The sequence below is a fragment of the Mycteria americana genome, chromosome 1 (genome assembly GCF_035582795.1).
Source record: "Mycteria americana isolate JAX WOST 10 ecotype Jacksonville Zoo and Gardens chromosome 1, USCA_MyAme_1.0, whole genome shotgun sequence".
NCBI lineage: Eukaryota > Metazoa > Chordata > Aves > Ciconiiformes > Ciconiidae > Mycteria > Mycteria americana.
Genome location: NC_134365.1, coordinates 91,083,543 through 91,099,955, shown reverse-complemented (window position 1 = coordinate 91,099,955; position 16,413 = coordinate 91,083,543). Strand labels below are relative to the sequence as shown.

Here is a 16,413-nt window from a genome sequence, read left to right as displayed (position 1 = left end):
CTAAAAAGTAAAATTTCTTATGCTCCCTCTTCTCTTCACAATTTTTCCTCTTATTCTTATCCTTCCTCCTTTGCCTGTCATGGCATAGGCAGCATCTACCTCAAACAGACCTAGTTCTTTCCATTAACTTACTCTGACCAGTTCAGACAGGTGAACCTATGTCAGAAACAAAGTTCAAAGCAGCCTAGAAGGACCCAAGATGTCATATTCACTCCCTGAGGACAGATGTACAAGATGTGTGTGGGTCTAAGCACTGCTTGCAAATATCCTCATCTCACCCCTCAGTGCCCCATCACTGCTTACCTACCCTGCCTGCTCCAAGGTCTGGTGTTGTGGAAATTATTTTTTTATTCCAGTACAGTACTCAGAAACAGAAGCTCAGCCAGAGGGGTCCCCTCTGGGAAGTTGGCTTGGATAGGAATGACAGCCAGATCTCCCGCTAACTGCATCTCTGCAAAAATTGTTGCGTGCCATGTCTCAAGCCAAATGGGTACTTGCTGCTGGCACATTAATGACAGTCTGTATAGAATATTACTGTATAAACCGGCTGTCCACTGCTTTCCTGCTGATCTCACTTCTGTGCTGGGATGTGTTGCAAAATGCTCTTGCAGAAGCCTTGCTCACCGAGACCTCATGTAGAAAAGTAACATGCTGCAGGTATCTGTGGAAACATGATCTGCCAAAGCTGAAGATGGTGGCATGGGATCATCTCATGGGGAAGGTTCGCCAAGGAAGGGGCTTGCCACATTGCCACTAGCTTTGTGTATGCAGCTAGCAGTAATGTTAAAATATATGTGAAGGGGTGGCATATAGTCTTGGAAGGTTGTCTGGCCTTTAGGTGACTTGAAGTTTTCTATCTCTTTGGCCTGGAATAAACTTAGTTTGGAAGGTCTAAGGATGTCTGGAGTAATTTTTCATTGTCTTTAGCTCAGAGGTAAGTATCAGACAAGGTCTTTGCCACCCTGCTTTGGCCCAGCTTTGGTGCATGACCAAATAGCTGAAATATTTAAAACATTCTACAGGCAAAAAATAGAGGCCAGAAGAAAGTGTGCATGCTTTCAAGAGTGTTGGAGCATAATGTTTTGGGAAGGAGGAGTCTATGGAGATATGGATTACTCCACAGTATTTTAATGTTTCAGTTGTCTGGGAATTTTTGCATACCACTCTCAATCTTGATTTGGAGTCTGACCTAGTAGAACAAAGAGACCAGTTTTGCTATAGTGCAGTATTTGAGCCAAAGGAAGAGGAACACTGTTAATTTGGGAAAATCCCTTGAGCAGTTTGGCTGGAAAACCTTGTTTTGGCTTGTTTCTTTAAGTCTCTTGCAGATTGTTTTTCAGCTTGGAGCCTAGGTAGTTTTAGGTATGGCTTCCAGATAAATTCTTAGCTTTATGGGCCCTGTCAATCTCTGCCATATTTCTTTTCCTGGTGACCTTTGGTGAACCAAGACCAGCCATGCAAGTCTAGATCCTAAGCTGAACTCCAAAGGACATGTGCTCTGACCCCAGAACCTAGATGGAAGAAAGGTCCTGTTCTGTGCAGGCATTCAAAGTTTTGTGGACTGGTGCTTGTCTTCTTGCTCTGTATGACTGCCAGGGCCTAAAGGTCTGGTCAGAAAAGATGACAGTTGAAAAATCTTCATCTGTCCATTCAGTTTCCTATGATTTGCATTTGCTGTCAGGTGCTGGACAACAATGACTTAAGCAGCAATCCCTGTACTAAGTTGCATACTACATTGTTGGTACATGTTACAAAAAGAGAGGGGACAGCAAGAACAATAAGTAATCTTTACAGAGGCTTATAAAGACTTATGGGATGAGTCTTATGGCTGAGGAGCCTCACTGAACGTGCATTGTGGGTGTAACTGTATTAGTTGATCTGAAGATGTCATAAGGCTTTACAGAATAGACAAAGGCAAGATGCTCCATTTCTGAAACCCCACTGCAGTAATGCTAAGAACCTACCTGATATAGCAGTGTAGGTGAGATTACTGAAGCCCTGTCATTGATGAGATTGGAACTTGGTGAGGCTTGTTATCAGTAATTGAAATTAATCCAGTGAAGACTTTGCAAATCCTTGGCAGATTAGCCTTGAAATTGGGCAAGTGAGGAGGGAGGGCAGAAAGAGAGGGAGTCAACAACAGAAAAGGCAAAAAAGCCTTAGAAATGAGAGAAAAAAAAAAACTGTAATAGGAGGAATACTGATATTTAAAAAAATAGAAGAAAGGATTCATCAACGAAGGAGAATCTTTGCCTATAACAGCAAAAAGGAAACAGAGGAGAACATGAAAAGATATGGATAACTTTCAGATAGTTATCTTCCCCTGTTGGGCTTTTTAGAATGACTTTTAAACCATTGGAGGTACACGTTAACACACCTAGAAATTAAGGTAAGCATCTAGCTTTTCATACAAAAAACATTCACAGATCTGAATTTATTTTTGTCTTGCAGATCCACAAAGACTCACCCTGGGCCAGTTGTACATTTAAGTGACAGCCCAAGAGATGAGGGAAAAGTGAGTACAACTAATGGTATAAAACATTGCAACATTCGTAGCCTTTATTTGCCTTGATAGCTCTTTCTTTTTGCTTACTAATTTTATCATCTGCTTTCTTTATATATTTGCAAGGTCACTTTTACTGTTTTACAGTTTTTAAGAAAAAATTCTCTTTGTACAATTTTAATGAGTAAAAATCTCAGTAAAAATGATACAGATAACATACTGTACTTTGAAACCTATAGCAAATCAAAATTGTTCCTGATTAATTAAACTTGAGTTTTACTTAAGTAAGAATTTACTAAAAACTGTATCATGACTTCAGTACTTGGATAAACATGCTATTATGAAGGCATTATAGTAAGTTTTCATAAGATAATAAGTCTTTTCTTATCCAAGAATAATAATGATAGTAACTCACGTTTGGAACGTGCTGCTGTTTGTGAACAGAGTTGAGAATAGCAAAGAGCTGTCAACAAGTGGAAGCAAAAGATATAGTCAGAGTATTCGGGTCGTGACTGATACCATCAGGAGGCAAAATCTAAGTTGGCTTTATTTGTATGGTAGCTTTTCCAAAATGAAATTTGGTTGCCAGAATACCAGTTTTATTAGAGCTTTTCTTATTTATGTGTTGCTACTGAATTTTTGAGCATTTTGCCTGTGTGGAAGAGGCATTTAACTACCTCATCATTTTTGATCATTTTTGCCAATTGCATTTCAGTGTGTATTTGTAAAGGACCGCATCTTACAAATGGTGTATCTATTTGACAGTGTGCCTCATGTAACAGCTGAGGGTTATTGGAAACTAGCAGCAGTTTGAATTTCTGATATTGATATGGGGGACATTATACTGAAATTAATATGGGTACCTAGAAAAAACTGATGACTACATCTGAATTTCATTTGCATTATCCATCCTTGGACTTATCCATATTGCAAGGCGAACTATGTGTAAACGATGCACTTGCCAGCTAGCCCTCCAACAAGTTAGACTGGATCTCTAAGCCTTTATGGAAGAATCACAATAGATCAAGCAATTTAGAATACAGCAAATAAAGTAATTAAATGCTATGAAGCGTAGTGTTTTAGCCTCAAACCATAAGCCATCAAGAATTGCTATTTAACTACCTGTGGCAAAATACCTGATAAAAATAAAGGTTTATTGATGAGGCATAACTCTTGTTAGCTGACCACAAGAAAAGCTGTTGATGACCTACCTAAAGCACACAGTGTAGGGAAAAAGGATGTGATACTAAAAGAAAAAAGGTCTTGTGAGTGAACATCTCTTACAGGAATGTCATGGACCGTGTCCAAACAGAAACCTAAAATATTTTTACTTCAGCAGAAAGAGAGAAGATGAAAAGGTCTCAGGAAAGGGAGTTAGAGGAGAACGTGCTTGGAAATACAATTGCTTGTTGCTCAGAGGGCACATTGGAGACATCTGGGCACTGATGAAGCACAAGCGTACTAACAACAAAAGCAACAGCAAAATCAGGTGGATCCCGATGAAAAACAAACATTGGAAATTTATGGGGAGAAAGAGTAGAAGATGTAAGCCATACTGAAACCATCCTAGTGCAGCTGTTTATGTCATTGATAGATTAAGAGTGGTGTAAAGAACAAATTGGTGCTAACAAAATACTTGCAGATTTGCAGAATGTGGAATTGATAGTTTGATGTTTACAGGAAGGTATCAGTAAAAGGTACACACAGATCCAAGAGAAGATCCAAGCACTAAATCAAAAGACACAGTTCCAGATAAAAAATACAAGAGTAGAGAAAAAAATTAAACTAAATTTTTCAACTAAGTCTCATTAAACTTTGGTTGAAAGAATGAAGGATAAAACAATCTTTCTTCAGAATGGAGGAAAAATGAAACAAACAAACAAACAAACAAAAACTTCTGGGACTTTTGCTGTTCAGCATAGTCATAAACAACCTAGAAAAGAGATTAAGCAGTGATGTGATCAGGTTTGCTGGACTTTAGGAGGCTGAGAAACTCAGCAGTAAAATGGCAGGTTAAACACTGTCTTTTGTACGTTTTCAGTGTAAATGATGGAAAATGATATGTGTGGGGGAATATATTTCTGAGTTTATATATAAAACAATGGGTCTGAGCTGATCATTACTGTTTGGTATCAAGAGCTTAGAGTGATCATTGATAGTTCAATGAAAATGTCAGCTCAGTGCTCAGTAGTGACCAATTAAGAAAATCAAAATTAGGCATTATCTGGAGAAGAATAGAGAACAAAACAGGACTATTGCATAAATGCATGGTTGACTTGCCTGCTGAATACCAAGTATAATTTTTGTCCTTTTATCTCAGAAAGAACATAATTGTGCTAAAAGAAATTCAGAGAAGGGGCAAGGTTTTCTATATGAGACACAACTAAGTCAGACAGGACAATTCATTGTGGAAAAGAGCTGATCGTGATTCTGAGTTTGAAAATCACAATTGTTATGAAGAGGGTGGAAGCAGTCCATAGTCTCTTTCAATACAAAAACTAAAAGGCTATCAAATGAAGCTGACAAAAGTCAGATTCCAAACAAGCCAATTAAATACTTCTTCAAATATGCAATGGGTAGAAGCTATAAAATTTTTTCCAAATGGTGCTGTGGGTGCTGAAAATGTATATTGGTCATGAGGGAGACTAGAAAAGTTAACACAAGAAAAATTGATTGGAGGGTTACTGAAGAGGTTCACTGAATTTTCCTAAAAAGTTATTAAAGATGAGGTTAAACGGAGTCGTGTCTAGTTGAGAAGCTGGCTATCTTTGAATGAGAAAATTACTTAGGCTGAGAGAATATGTGAGAGTATGATAAGCACTTGCCCTCCTCACATATTGTTCTTTGGTATTTGTTCTTGGCCATTTAAGTACAAGATACTGTGATAGGTAGACCTTTTGTTTAATTTAGTAGAGCTGTTCTTAGGTAATAGAGCTGTTTCAAGATAGTTCTACATGCTCTGCTTAGCTCCTCAGCTTCAAGTTAACCAAAGACTACCAAGAGGTGTTGGTGGGAGAAACCAGACTCCTCACATCACTTCATGGGGGGCAGCAGATGAAAGTGTTCTTTACCTATGCTTCAGGAATTAAATAGTGGGTACAAATCAGTCATAATCATTGCTCAAAATACAGATATTCTTGTACTCTATAACTGTAAGGGTATTGTACTCTGCAAGGGTCCAGTGGTTTATCCTTCTCTGGGATATCACAAAGTTATTTACAGATCTGGGCATGTTTCACTGAAGTAAATAAGTAGCATTCTCCTATGGGCACTGAGTGGTTGAGAGTCCTAAAACACAGATAAAACTTTCCACATCTAGGACAATCATAAGATCTCTTTTTGAAAGCCAGGGAAATTTGTGTGCTGACTGCATATTCATCTTCTAAAAATTCTTTAATTTCCAAAATGTTCCAGTTTGTATCAGTGACTGATGACCAGTTTTTCTGTGCCAAAATAGTGAATGTAATTCCAGAAGACTTCTGCCATTCAAAATTTTTCCAGGGTGCCCTCCAGGCAAACTATCAAGGCAGACTTTGGAGACAGTGTCTTTTATGAACTTAGCAAGCTGTGGCTGGAAGACAGACGACAAAGAGAATTTGGGCATTTAATGTGTCACTTAAGAACAATTTGGGGACCTAGTGATTAAGTCCATGAAATATAACTGTGTCTGCCAAATCAATGAATAAGTGCACATTAGGAACAGACTGAAGTGCACAGACATTTGTAAGTGGCAGATCTGTAGCAAACATGATTTTTCTTGCTGACACAGGAGAAGACATTAACTGCAATGATCTGCAGTTTCCCAGCAACTGGAGAAAGCTTAATAGGAAAAGTTTTAATGTTATTAACTATTAGCTGGTGGACTAAACTTCCTATCTCTGAGTCTGTGTTCTGAGATCTAATAACACCTAAACACAGTGTGCATTTGGCAGGCCTGGTTTTTTTCCCCTCAGCTATTTTGTGCTACCAAGACAAGTAAGGGGCTGGATGGCATGTACCAGGATGCAATTAGTTGATTGTAAAGGAGAAATCTCCCTAAAACACCATCATCAAAAGCATTTCATGAAGAAGGATTTGTTAAGTCAAAATGTGGAGCAACTCCACAAGGAAGATCTTGCCAGGACTCCTCCCTCCTTCAAATTCTATCCAGCCTTCTGCATGATTCTTAACCTAATTAAGCATGAGTAATTAAACAGCGTGCCAGGAAACACAAGTTGAAGAGAAATCTTTGGTTTTGTACTTCCTCAACTCTTTTTACAGATATTTTTCTTCTTTGTCTACGTTTTCTCCTTCAACTGCATTTATGGATGTTCTGGTTTTTACCTCATTGAATACTACAGACATAGAGCTTGTCCTATAGATCTCTCAAGTGCTTGCCATGGCCAACAGGAAAGCGAATATTTTGAGTTTCCTATGGTTCAGACAGGTCAGAGTTCAGAGCATCTTTAATACACTGGCAATGAGACTTAATCACATTCACCCAGTTGGAATTCTGACTTTAGTGTCATACCACAGTAGTTTAGCAGCATGGCTACCATCTGAGCAAAGAGAGAGATTCCCGGCTATGCAGCAAATCTGTTTATCTTTCAACTTCTTCCCTGAAATCACAGCACTTTGTATCTTGCAGTTCTGTAGTGCTGTTGTGCATTAAGTATTTCAGCAATAGATCAGGTGAAATGCTGTCTCTGATAGGAGGTATTTAACCTTTTAGTAATTACTTGGAGCGTGATATCTTTGCAAAAGAGAGTGATAAAAATCAAAAGACAAACCAGCTTCACCAGAGAGAAAGGCTTATTATGAAACAGGGTCACATACTAAATGCTTTTCTATTCCTTCAGTTTCCTGAATATAGTTGTACAAAAGCTGAAGTGAAAAGAATACTGGTAGATACGAACTGAACTCAACTGGTTTGGTACCCATCTGTAATGCACTGGTGCAAGTGCTTGTTATGATGACAGTAAGGAAGGCACTCAGGCTCCATAATATATTGATTAAAATACCATTTATTGGAGTTAATAAAAAAAGGAAAAAGAAGATAATCTTACATTCCTTCAGATGGTGGGAGCCCCAAGTTGTGCAGCATTGGATTGACCTCCAATAAGGGCACAGCGCACTGTGCTGGTCCCCTATGTGAAGAGGTTTGCCAGCATTTTGGTCTTTAGAGATCTCAAAACTTTTTTGTTTTCTTTAATCTATTCATTTCTACCATCAAGCAAAAGGATATTCACATGAGAACATACTGGCTTACACTAAGGTAAAGACAAGGACACAAAGGTACTGTAATTGCCCTTACCAAGTGGGAGCTGCCTACAGGCTTCTTTACAATTAGCCAGCTAAGTTTATCTTGTGGCCAAGGAATATGTGCAGCACAACACAGGCCTGAAAGCCAAGTGCTGTGTGCAGCACAACATAGCACAGCACAGGCCTGCACCTACTCAGCTTAACTGCTATGTGGATCACTAACTCCGGGATATACAATTGTCTTCCATTTAGGATCACTACACTAACGGCGAAAGCAGTTGCAGTAAGACACTTCTTTGTTCGCTCTCTCAGTGGCAATCTATTATCCCAGAATACCATATGGCACCCTGACACAAGTGCTATCTAGTTAGCTGCATGCTTTCTGAACAGGATGTCTTTTCACATTTCCTCTGCCACAGAATCCCATATGGACCCGTCCAGAGCAAAAATGATAAATATTCTGGATGTTCTTCAGGACAGTTGGAATTTTTTTCAGGAGCAGAATTCTTAAGTAATCAGGTATTGTTAATATTCAGGTATTAACTATAAATCATTCCCAGATCAGGTAATACATCTCCACATAATGAATATTCTCCTGGCAATATAAAGAATCATATCTAGTAGGACTGAGAGTATTCCCAGACTCTTTTATAGCAGTATTAATGTATCAATTATATTTAACTTGGAAACAAAGTGATGTTTTGTTTAGCAGTCCAGCCAAGTTTCATTTTTGTGACTTATGCAAGCTGAAGTGAGTGATAGCGAAGATGCTGGTAAGGTTTCACAGACTAAGAGATAGTCTTGTCATTGTTCTGCTTAAATTCTTAATATAGAAAGTGTAAATTCTTGCCTGCATTCTGTGATCCACGGGTTTATGGACAAAGAACAACTGCTGTTATCACTGCCAGTTGTATAAAATATTTTATAGCAGAAATATGTGAGTCTGCCAGTTTGGTCATTCCCAGCCTTCATGCCCAGGATAGATTCTTAGGAAGACAGGCTCTATGGGAAGCAATTTCCAGGACACCTAAGTAGGCTAGACCTCACATCTTCCATAATATCTGAAATTAATTATGTTCAAATGAATAGTACTCAATACAGTGCCAGATCAGTAGTTCAGTTCTTTTCAACAGAGACAAGGAGAAAGGATTGTGTTCATTCTTATTTTTCTCCTGAGCATCGTTTTTCTTCTCTTTCATCTTTTGACCAATATTCCTTGCTGGTATTTCTCAGGTGTGCATGATGACATACCAGTTCTAGAAGAAGTAAAAATTGGCATACCAGTTAATTTATTTTCAATTTCTAGGAAAGCAAACAATTTATTCTCTGCAGGGGGAGTTCTTCAAAATGTTTTAAAGCAATAGAAAGCAGAAATTAAAGGAATATAAGTAGCTGAATGAGAGTTTAATCTGGTGACTCTTTGGTTTGAGGTTATTTAAGTGATCTCTTAGGTGTCAAACAGTTTTCCCTCCAACCAGGGGCAAGGAAGGTAAGAGCCGACAGGAACATGCTACAGTCTTATTTTCTCAGCAGATATACAATTGTGGAGACTGTCCAGGCACATAATCTTGCAGAAGAAACAAACAAAGAAAAAAAGGTGTATAAAGCACATTTTTTTTCCTTCCATATCAGATATTAAATTGTCAATAATGAGAAGTAATTTATACTGAAAGATAGTTTGAAAGCTGGGTATTATGTGTAGTGTAAACTACAATCTTGCACATCAGTTTGGCATTTCTTTTTATAGTGCTTATTATTTTTAAAAAATCTCTTAAGACCATGAAGTTCTTCAATATTTGTATATACCTTTTGAATCTGAAACTATAATTGTGTTTGTTTCCCTCCCTCAGCTATTGATAGGCTATGAAAATGGGACTGTTGTACTCTGGGACTTACGATCTAAAAGAGCTGATTTGAGAGCTTATTATGATGAGGTAAGCAATTTCCATTAATTCAGAAAAACTGTTATTCAGCAGTTTGTCGTATGTCTTATCAAGCATACGGATATTTATCTTAAGGCATTGCTTGTTCTGGAAATACTCTTTGTGCTGTGCTTTTGAACAAGTTATTGACAACAGAAATCAAAACCTGAACTCTCTAGTTCTAATCCATTAGGTTCTTGTGAGTGTACTATGACATGAGGTCTCTAGCCCTTGATTCTGACAAGTTCATCAGCTTCTGTGTGGGGATCCTCAGCTGAAGAGAGTGTAGTAATAAGCTGACCTGAGATATAGCTACATTAAGAATTATATAATTATCTTTAATGAGTATTACTAGAACATTAATTAGAATGAAAGACAAATTACTTTGTAGGGCTATTGGTATTACCTAGTACTCAAGATCTGATTAAAAAGTTTTCAAAATTGTATTCTCATAGTTTTATCAGACAATTGTCTCTTGCCATTTGTAAGCAGATTGTATCAACCACAGACACAGTTCTTGTATCAATAAACAGGCTGTTTCAAAAATAGATATATTCCTAGTTGTTATGATTTTAGTACTAGCCCTAGGGAAAAACATGCTTTGTTCTGCCAGCCCTTCTGTAAAGTGGATGGATAAATAATATGGATCAATGTGAATGCAACTACAACTGAAGGTAGAAAAGGACATTTTCTTTAAAGTGATCCAGGCAGTAATTGGTTATCTTTCCTTCTTCGTCTTGCCACCTTATACATGTAAGGAGTATACACGTTTTTAGAGTATACAGTCTAAAAAGTAATCTGAATATATCTGAATCCTGCACTATTTCAGGCCTGTTTTCACAGATATATTAACACTACACTGAGCTTCAAGGTTAAGATTCTGAGCATCCACATAGCAAATGTTCTAAAGGACAGGGTAATTCAGAGTTTAAACAAGCCAGTGCTTAAGCCTAAAGACATGCCCACTAAATTGCCTCTAAGTGACAGTCTGCCTATACATACACTTGTGAAATTGCACCTGTTCTATTACTTAAGGCTGGACAACTTTTTCCTTTTACAGGTCACCTGGGGGGGTTCTGTTCACTCCCTGTCCCCTCTTGTGCTCAGAATGAGACTACATAAAACAGGATCTTCATAATACTGTTTCTTTTTTTTTTTTTTGCTTGTTGAGACAGAGTGCTTGGTTGTTGAAAATTTCTCATACAATTTAGTTGTTCCACATTTTTCAGTATTGTCCTCAGGAACTATTTTTTGGCCTTCTTATCAGTCATGTGCTTTCCTCCTGAGTGGTTACTTGCTTTCCTCCTGAGTGGTTACTTGCTGTGTCATTACTCCACTTTGTACAACTTGTGGTGGCTTGCTATCGTCTACTGAAATAGTTGCAAGACTCTTATTTTGTCTTTAAAAGGGTTATGTGACTAGCCATTGTACTTTATTCCAGACTTTCAGGCTCCAGATTGATAATGTTCCAGATCTGCTAGGATTCCCCTAGGGAGCCCTTAAAAAGGGTTCCTTTTTAAATCCCGGGTTATATAGCTTTTGTGAGACACAAATGATTAGTTCGGCGTGTGCCACTTGGTATTTGGCACCAACCCGCTTTCCGACCTAAGCCTCTTCTTACAGATCGGTCACCTAACATCAGTCCAGAAAACATTGTTCCTGCTCCCCTTCACCATTCTATCTGGACTGATGCAAGGCCTCTCTGCCCCATGATGTCTGACCAATCTTTCGGTATCATTGTTCTGGCGCTGAGCCAGCCAGTTGCAATTGCAGGGTATCTGTGAGGTCTCAGTTAAATTACTGTAAATGTTCTGTATCTTCATTGAATACTGAAGTGCCTCTTTGAATGGGGTCTGAATGAGATTAATCCCGCCTCATTTTTCTTACTATCATTATGCTTTCTTGAAACTAATGTAGTCACCCTATTTGATGGTGAAAGAACTGGAAATGTCATCTAACTCACCAATTCCTCTTCTGGCATCTTTAAGGATTGTCGGATGGCACGATCTTTTCTGGCTTATCAGGGAGCAGATACTTCTGTTTAGTATCAAAAATTCCCCTGGCACCAGGCTTCTCCATTAGTACTTGGTGTGTACTGTGAGAAACAGCTTGTTTTCTTGTCTTTGATGGACTGTGACTGTTCATCACTGAGGCAAGTTCGTTCTTCTCTATAATCTTCTTCAGATAGCTGTCCAGCTTGGTAATGTCACTCAAAATAAATGTCAGCACCCTCAAGACTCCATCCAAATACTCATCCTTTCACAGGATCAAGCCTTTCACAAGATCAAGCTGGATTTCTCCTGTGTTACCCTTGTCGGCATTGGATTTCAGTCTCCCCAGACCAGCTGTTGAGAAGGAGGCTCTCTGTTGTTATTCAGATCTGTAGAAACTGCCACTGCGCAGCACAGGAGTGAGAAGTTAACAGCAGATATTTTTTGATACAGAAGAGGAAAGGAGGCTGGTAACTGATTGTCTATCTACAAATCTAAATATTCTTCCTTTTTAAGTTCAAGATGGGGACTATATCTGCTGACATTCAATTGTTATAGAGAGGAATCGTTTCATATCTCATGAATTTAAAGATATTTCTTTTCATACAGCCACAAGAAATGCTTTCATTTCATTGTCAGTGAGAACCATTATTAAAAGGTCTCTTCCATTCAATTATTTCACTATGTTGAGTACTGTTTTTTTAATTGAGGTCTTAGAAGTAGTGGACACTCAGCTCAGATGGAATAGGTCCTCTTTATTTGCACACTTGAACAGCTGGCTAACAAAAGGATCACCAAGAGATAATGGTTCTCAGTCCACTCGGACATCACCACTGTGAAATCTTGCCTATCCTTTCTAGGCTGCATGGCATTGTCATACCAGTGTGATGCTTCACGTCGCACGAGACTTGCAGACATGGATATGAGACATATGTTGCAGACATCTCAGAATATGGGTAATCTTATGACAGGGAGGTGAGTTGTTTCCTACAATATTAGCAGGATCTGTCCAATACTTGCAGAAGTATGCCCTTTCATTTTCCTTGCCGTCCAGATTAATGTCATGGACACATTGCTCCTAGAATAAACAGCTCACTGAGACAACCCAATAGCTTGTAAGTGGTGGAGCTGAAGACTCTGCCCTCTGTTCACAGACCTGCAATTGCAGCTTTTACAGCTGCATTCCTTACTCCATCTTCATCATGCTATACTTCATGTCTTGAAGGCTGGGAACCTTTCACAAATAAAACATGTCTGCCGATTTCAAATGAGAGCTTCTCACCAAGGATAGAAAAAGCTGTACAAGTTGCATTATCTGGAACTTCTCTGCTTGGTGTTCTTGTAAGCCTGTATCTTCCCTTTAAAGCTTCTCACTGATACTTGTGGTTCACTCACTGGAGCTAAAAGTAGACCTGTCTGTCTTTTAGCCCCACTGATGACCAGTTAGAGGCTGCCTCAGTTCATCAACTCCTGATACAAGGAGTTTCTATGTTTTCTTCTCCACTGTGTCAAAGCTTTTCAAGAGACTAAAATGTTCTTGCTTGTGAAACACCTGGTCCCAGAGTGGAGTTTGAACCTGCTGCTAAATAATCTTGTGTTTGCTCTTCAAGATGTCAGCTGCAAATTTGTTTCTTTGTGTGACGATGGTTGTCATCTTCTCAGTGGCGATATCGATGAGATATTCAGGCCCTTTCAATCAATGCTCCTATACGATGCCCTCTATAAAAGGCTTTCCTTGCAAGCCCTTTTATAAATTCCTTCAAAAGTTTATTTGCACTAGTTGGTATAAAAAGAGAGCACATAAACAAGGCAGATCCTTCAAAGGATTCCCAAGTTATTATTGATAGTTGGCAGACCCAAAAAACAGCTGTCTTCATACACAGGCTGTTTAAAAATTTGACAGGTTGGGTCAACACACATTCAGAGCTTCCTGAAGGATAGTCATCATCTTTCATTAGAACACATCTCCAAAATGAAGCTGCCGAGTTCACAGAGACATTTGCCAAATGACATCTCCCTACCTTTATTAAGCACTATGCCATTATGGAAGTATCAAATTGGATGTGACCCTTGCTGTAATGGTCCTGCAGTACTACTAACACAAAGTATTCTTAAGATTCAAGCAATAGGATGAGTATGGTGCTTGTTCAAAATAAGGTTAAAAGTGGTCCTAGAGTCCCCATGAGTACTTTCGCAGTGGAGGAGGTTTGTGGTTGGGAAGGAAGTGAAATGGTGTTGGGCATGCTTAATTTTAGTACATGCTGAGTGTGACAGAAGGTGGAATATGTATGCAACCACTGTGGGTACTGCAGAAGGAGAAACATACCCAATCTGGAGTGATACGCTTTATGTGCATACACTGTGTGAACATTCACATGAGTCACCCACCATGATGAACTTCTGTTCTACGCAAATAACTGCTCCTTTTTTGTGTGGATGCTAACAAAGTGGATCAGAATGCTAGACATACTCTAGCAGAGAGAAAATTAGGGACTTATTCAGTACCACCTTTCAGTATTAGTTGTGACTCCCAGCTGAGACCTCCAAAAGCAATTCTAAGTATTTCTTGCCTGTTTTGGGGCAAAGTCTAACAGGTGAGTTTGAGTTGCTGCTATGCCAACTGTCTGTGACAGGAGCATTCTGTCTCAGCTCCACTCAACAGGAGGCTTATGCTGGCAGGTGGCACCTAGCAGCTGAGAGGCAGTTTAACAAGCAGCTTGGTACAATTTTCATCTGCTAGTTACTAGCTCCTGCTCAGACACAGCGACTGTAACCATGTGAAATGTTTCTATGTGTGATAATACATCAAAAGCAGATTCAAATTTGGCATGATAGCAAGCGTGAATGAGCTCATGTCAGAATTAATTTGCACGAGGATAGACATGCCTTTAGTGTAAGTGAAGCAGCCCTCACCACAGATCTAAGTTTCTTACTACCTGAGGGCAATGGCATTGGACTCTGTATGAACTGTCTTTCTGTGTTGTCTTCTGTTGCTTCAGTTATAGTTTGGTATTTTCTGGGTTATTAACAGGAATTGCCAACCCCTTCTAGCAGGCAGAAGTTTGAGTGACACCCATTATGTCATTCGAAGATAAATATCTAGAGTTCACTTTGTTCAGCTCCGTTTGTTGAATCTTTATTGGCATGACTAGCTTACTGGTGTGTTAACAAAGCATTCATATACAAGGCATGTCAGATTTCTGTTAAAACGTCTGGGTCATCTTAATGCAAAGGCTCCTTTGTGGCTATGCTGTCCAGCCTCAGGAGCTGAGTAAAGTTTTGGGAAAGGGTCACAGCCTTTTCGTTGGTTTCTTCTGATATTCTCTCCAGACCATGAGCCATTACCAACCATAACAATCAATATACTTATTAAAAGAGTGACCAACAGAGAGTTTTGAATAGGAACCAGTAGCACTTAGGTTTATTTCTTGTCAGTTTAAGCAAAATTGATGTGAACAACTCCAATGCTGACTTACAAATACCTAGGCATTATTTTAAGGTGATTTGAATAAATCAGGTAAATGTTAATATGCAATTGTAAGTGCATGCAAGGCCTTAGCACTTCCTGGGTTGCAAAAATAGAAATTTATTAAACTGCATTCAAAAATAGGTCTCTCTTATTTACATTTACATAAAAACATACTGTGTTTTTTGTTATTTGGCAGCTAACATTTCTGGAAGGGAAATGGATTCAAGGGAAAATTTTATGAGTTTGTGCTTCTGAGGGGAGTGTATGAGAAACTGTGGTATACAATGAAGCAATACTTTGTTTTGCCAGAAAATGGCTTTTGTTAGTTTCCAGCACATACCAGTGAAAATGAAGGATTTACACCATTATCCCTTCAGCTAGTTTGATGTAATTATGGATATTTTCAGTCAGTTCCACTAATTATGCACAAAATACTACGAATGATGTATTAATTTTTGAAGTGTTGCTTTTTGGCGTACATAACATTCATCATGTGATACTTGCATTGTATACATAGGAGTGCGATATTCCTCTTCTCTGAAGCACCATCTGTTCCAAAAGTATCTTGCATCATTGTTTTGTTAATTTCCTATATCAATGAAATGACCCTGGTCTCTTTAGTGGTTTTGTTTTTATGTTAAACATCCCGGATTTCTGTGTACTTGCTCTGAAACTTAAGTATGCAAGGTGGGGGAATTATTCAAGAACAGACTAGTATTTCGACTGTTCCTAAATAGTTTTCTGGGGAAACTGCTTGTGTTGTATGTTACCTGTAAGACTTGTCACACAGAATTCCCTGTATGTTTGCCAAACAAAATACTTCTAAGGAGAGCTATCAGACATATTATGATTGCACTGTATGTCCCTTGTTCTTATACTTTTACCTTAATACCTTGTTCCTTCAATTTTGGTCTGATTCAGTACAGGATTTCTTACATTCTTGTGATATGTTAGCATTTATAATGAATTCTTTTGCTTGACTAGCAGTAGATTACAGCCATTGGTTACTAAAAAGTGCTAGTAATGGACTTTAGACGAACAAGAACCATCCAACTGTTGATATACCATTAGATTAACATAATCCAAAGTCATACATTAAAATATCAGTAGTGTAAACACTGTATTCAATTTCAGTCTCAACTTCTTCTTTCATTTCTGTAGGCTATTCATTCTGTTGCTTGGCATCATGAAGGGAAACAGTTCATGTGCAGTCACTCTGATGGCAGCTTGACCCTATGGAATCTGAAAAGTCCTAACAGACCATTCCAGACCACAATTCCACATGGT

The 16,413-nt window shown here is 38.6% G+C and overlaps 1 protein-coding gene across 2 annotated transcripts in view; it reads left to right on the top strand.

Moving 5' to 3' along the window:
- STXBP5L (syntaxin binding protein 5L) overlaps positions 1-16,413 on the top strand; it is a 209,973-nt gene that overhangs the window by 105,709 nt on the left and 87,851 nt on the right. For both annotated transcript variants that reach the window (XM_075512032.1, XM_075512023.1), the window contains exons 6-8: positions 2,452-2,515; positions 9,595-9,678; positions 16,288-16,411. In XM_075512032.1, the coding sequence (XP_075368147.1) occupies positions 2,452-2,515; positions 9,595-9,678; positions 16,288-16,411 (272 nt within the window). The remainder of the gene's footprint in view (positions 1-2,451; positions 2,516-9,594; positions 9,679-16,287; positions 16,412-16,413) is intronic.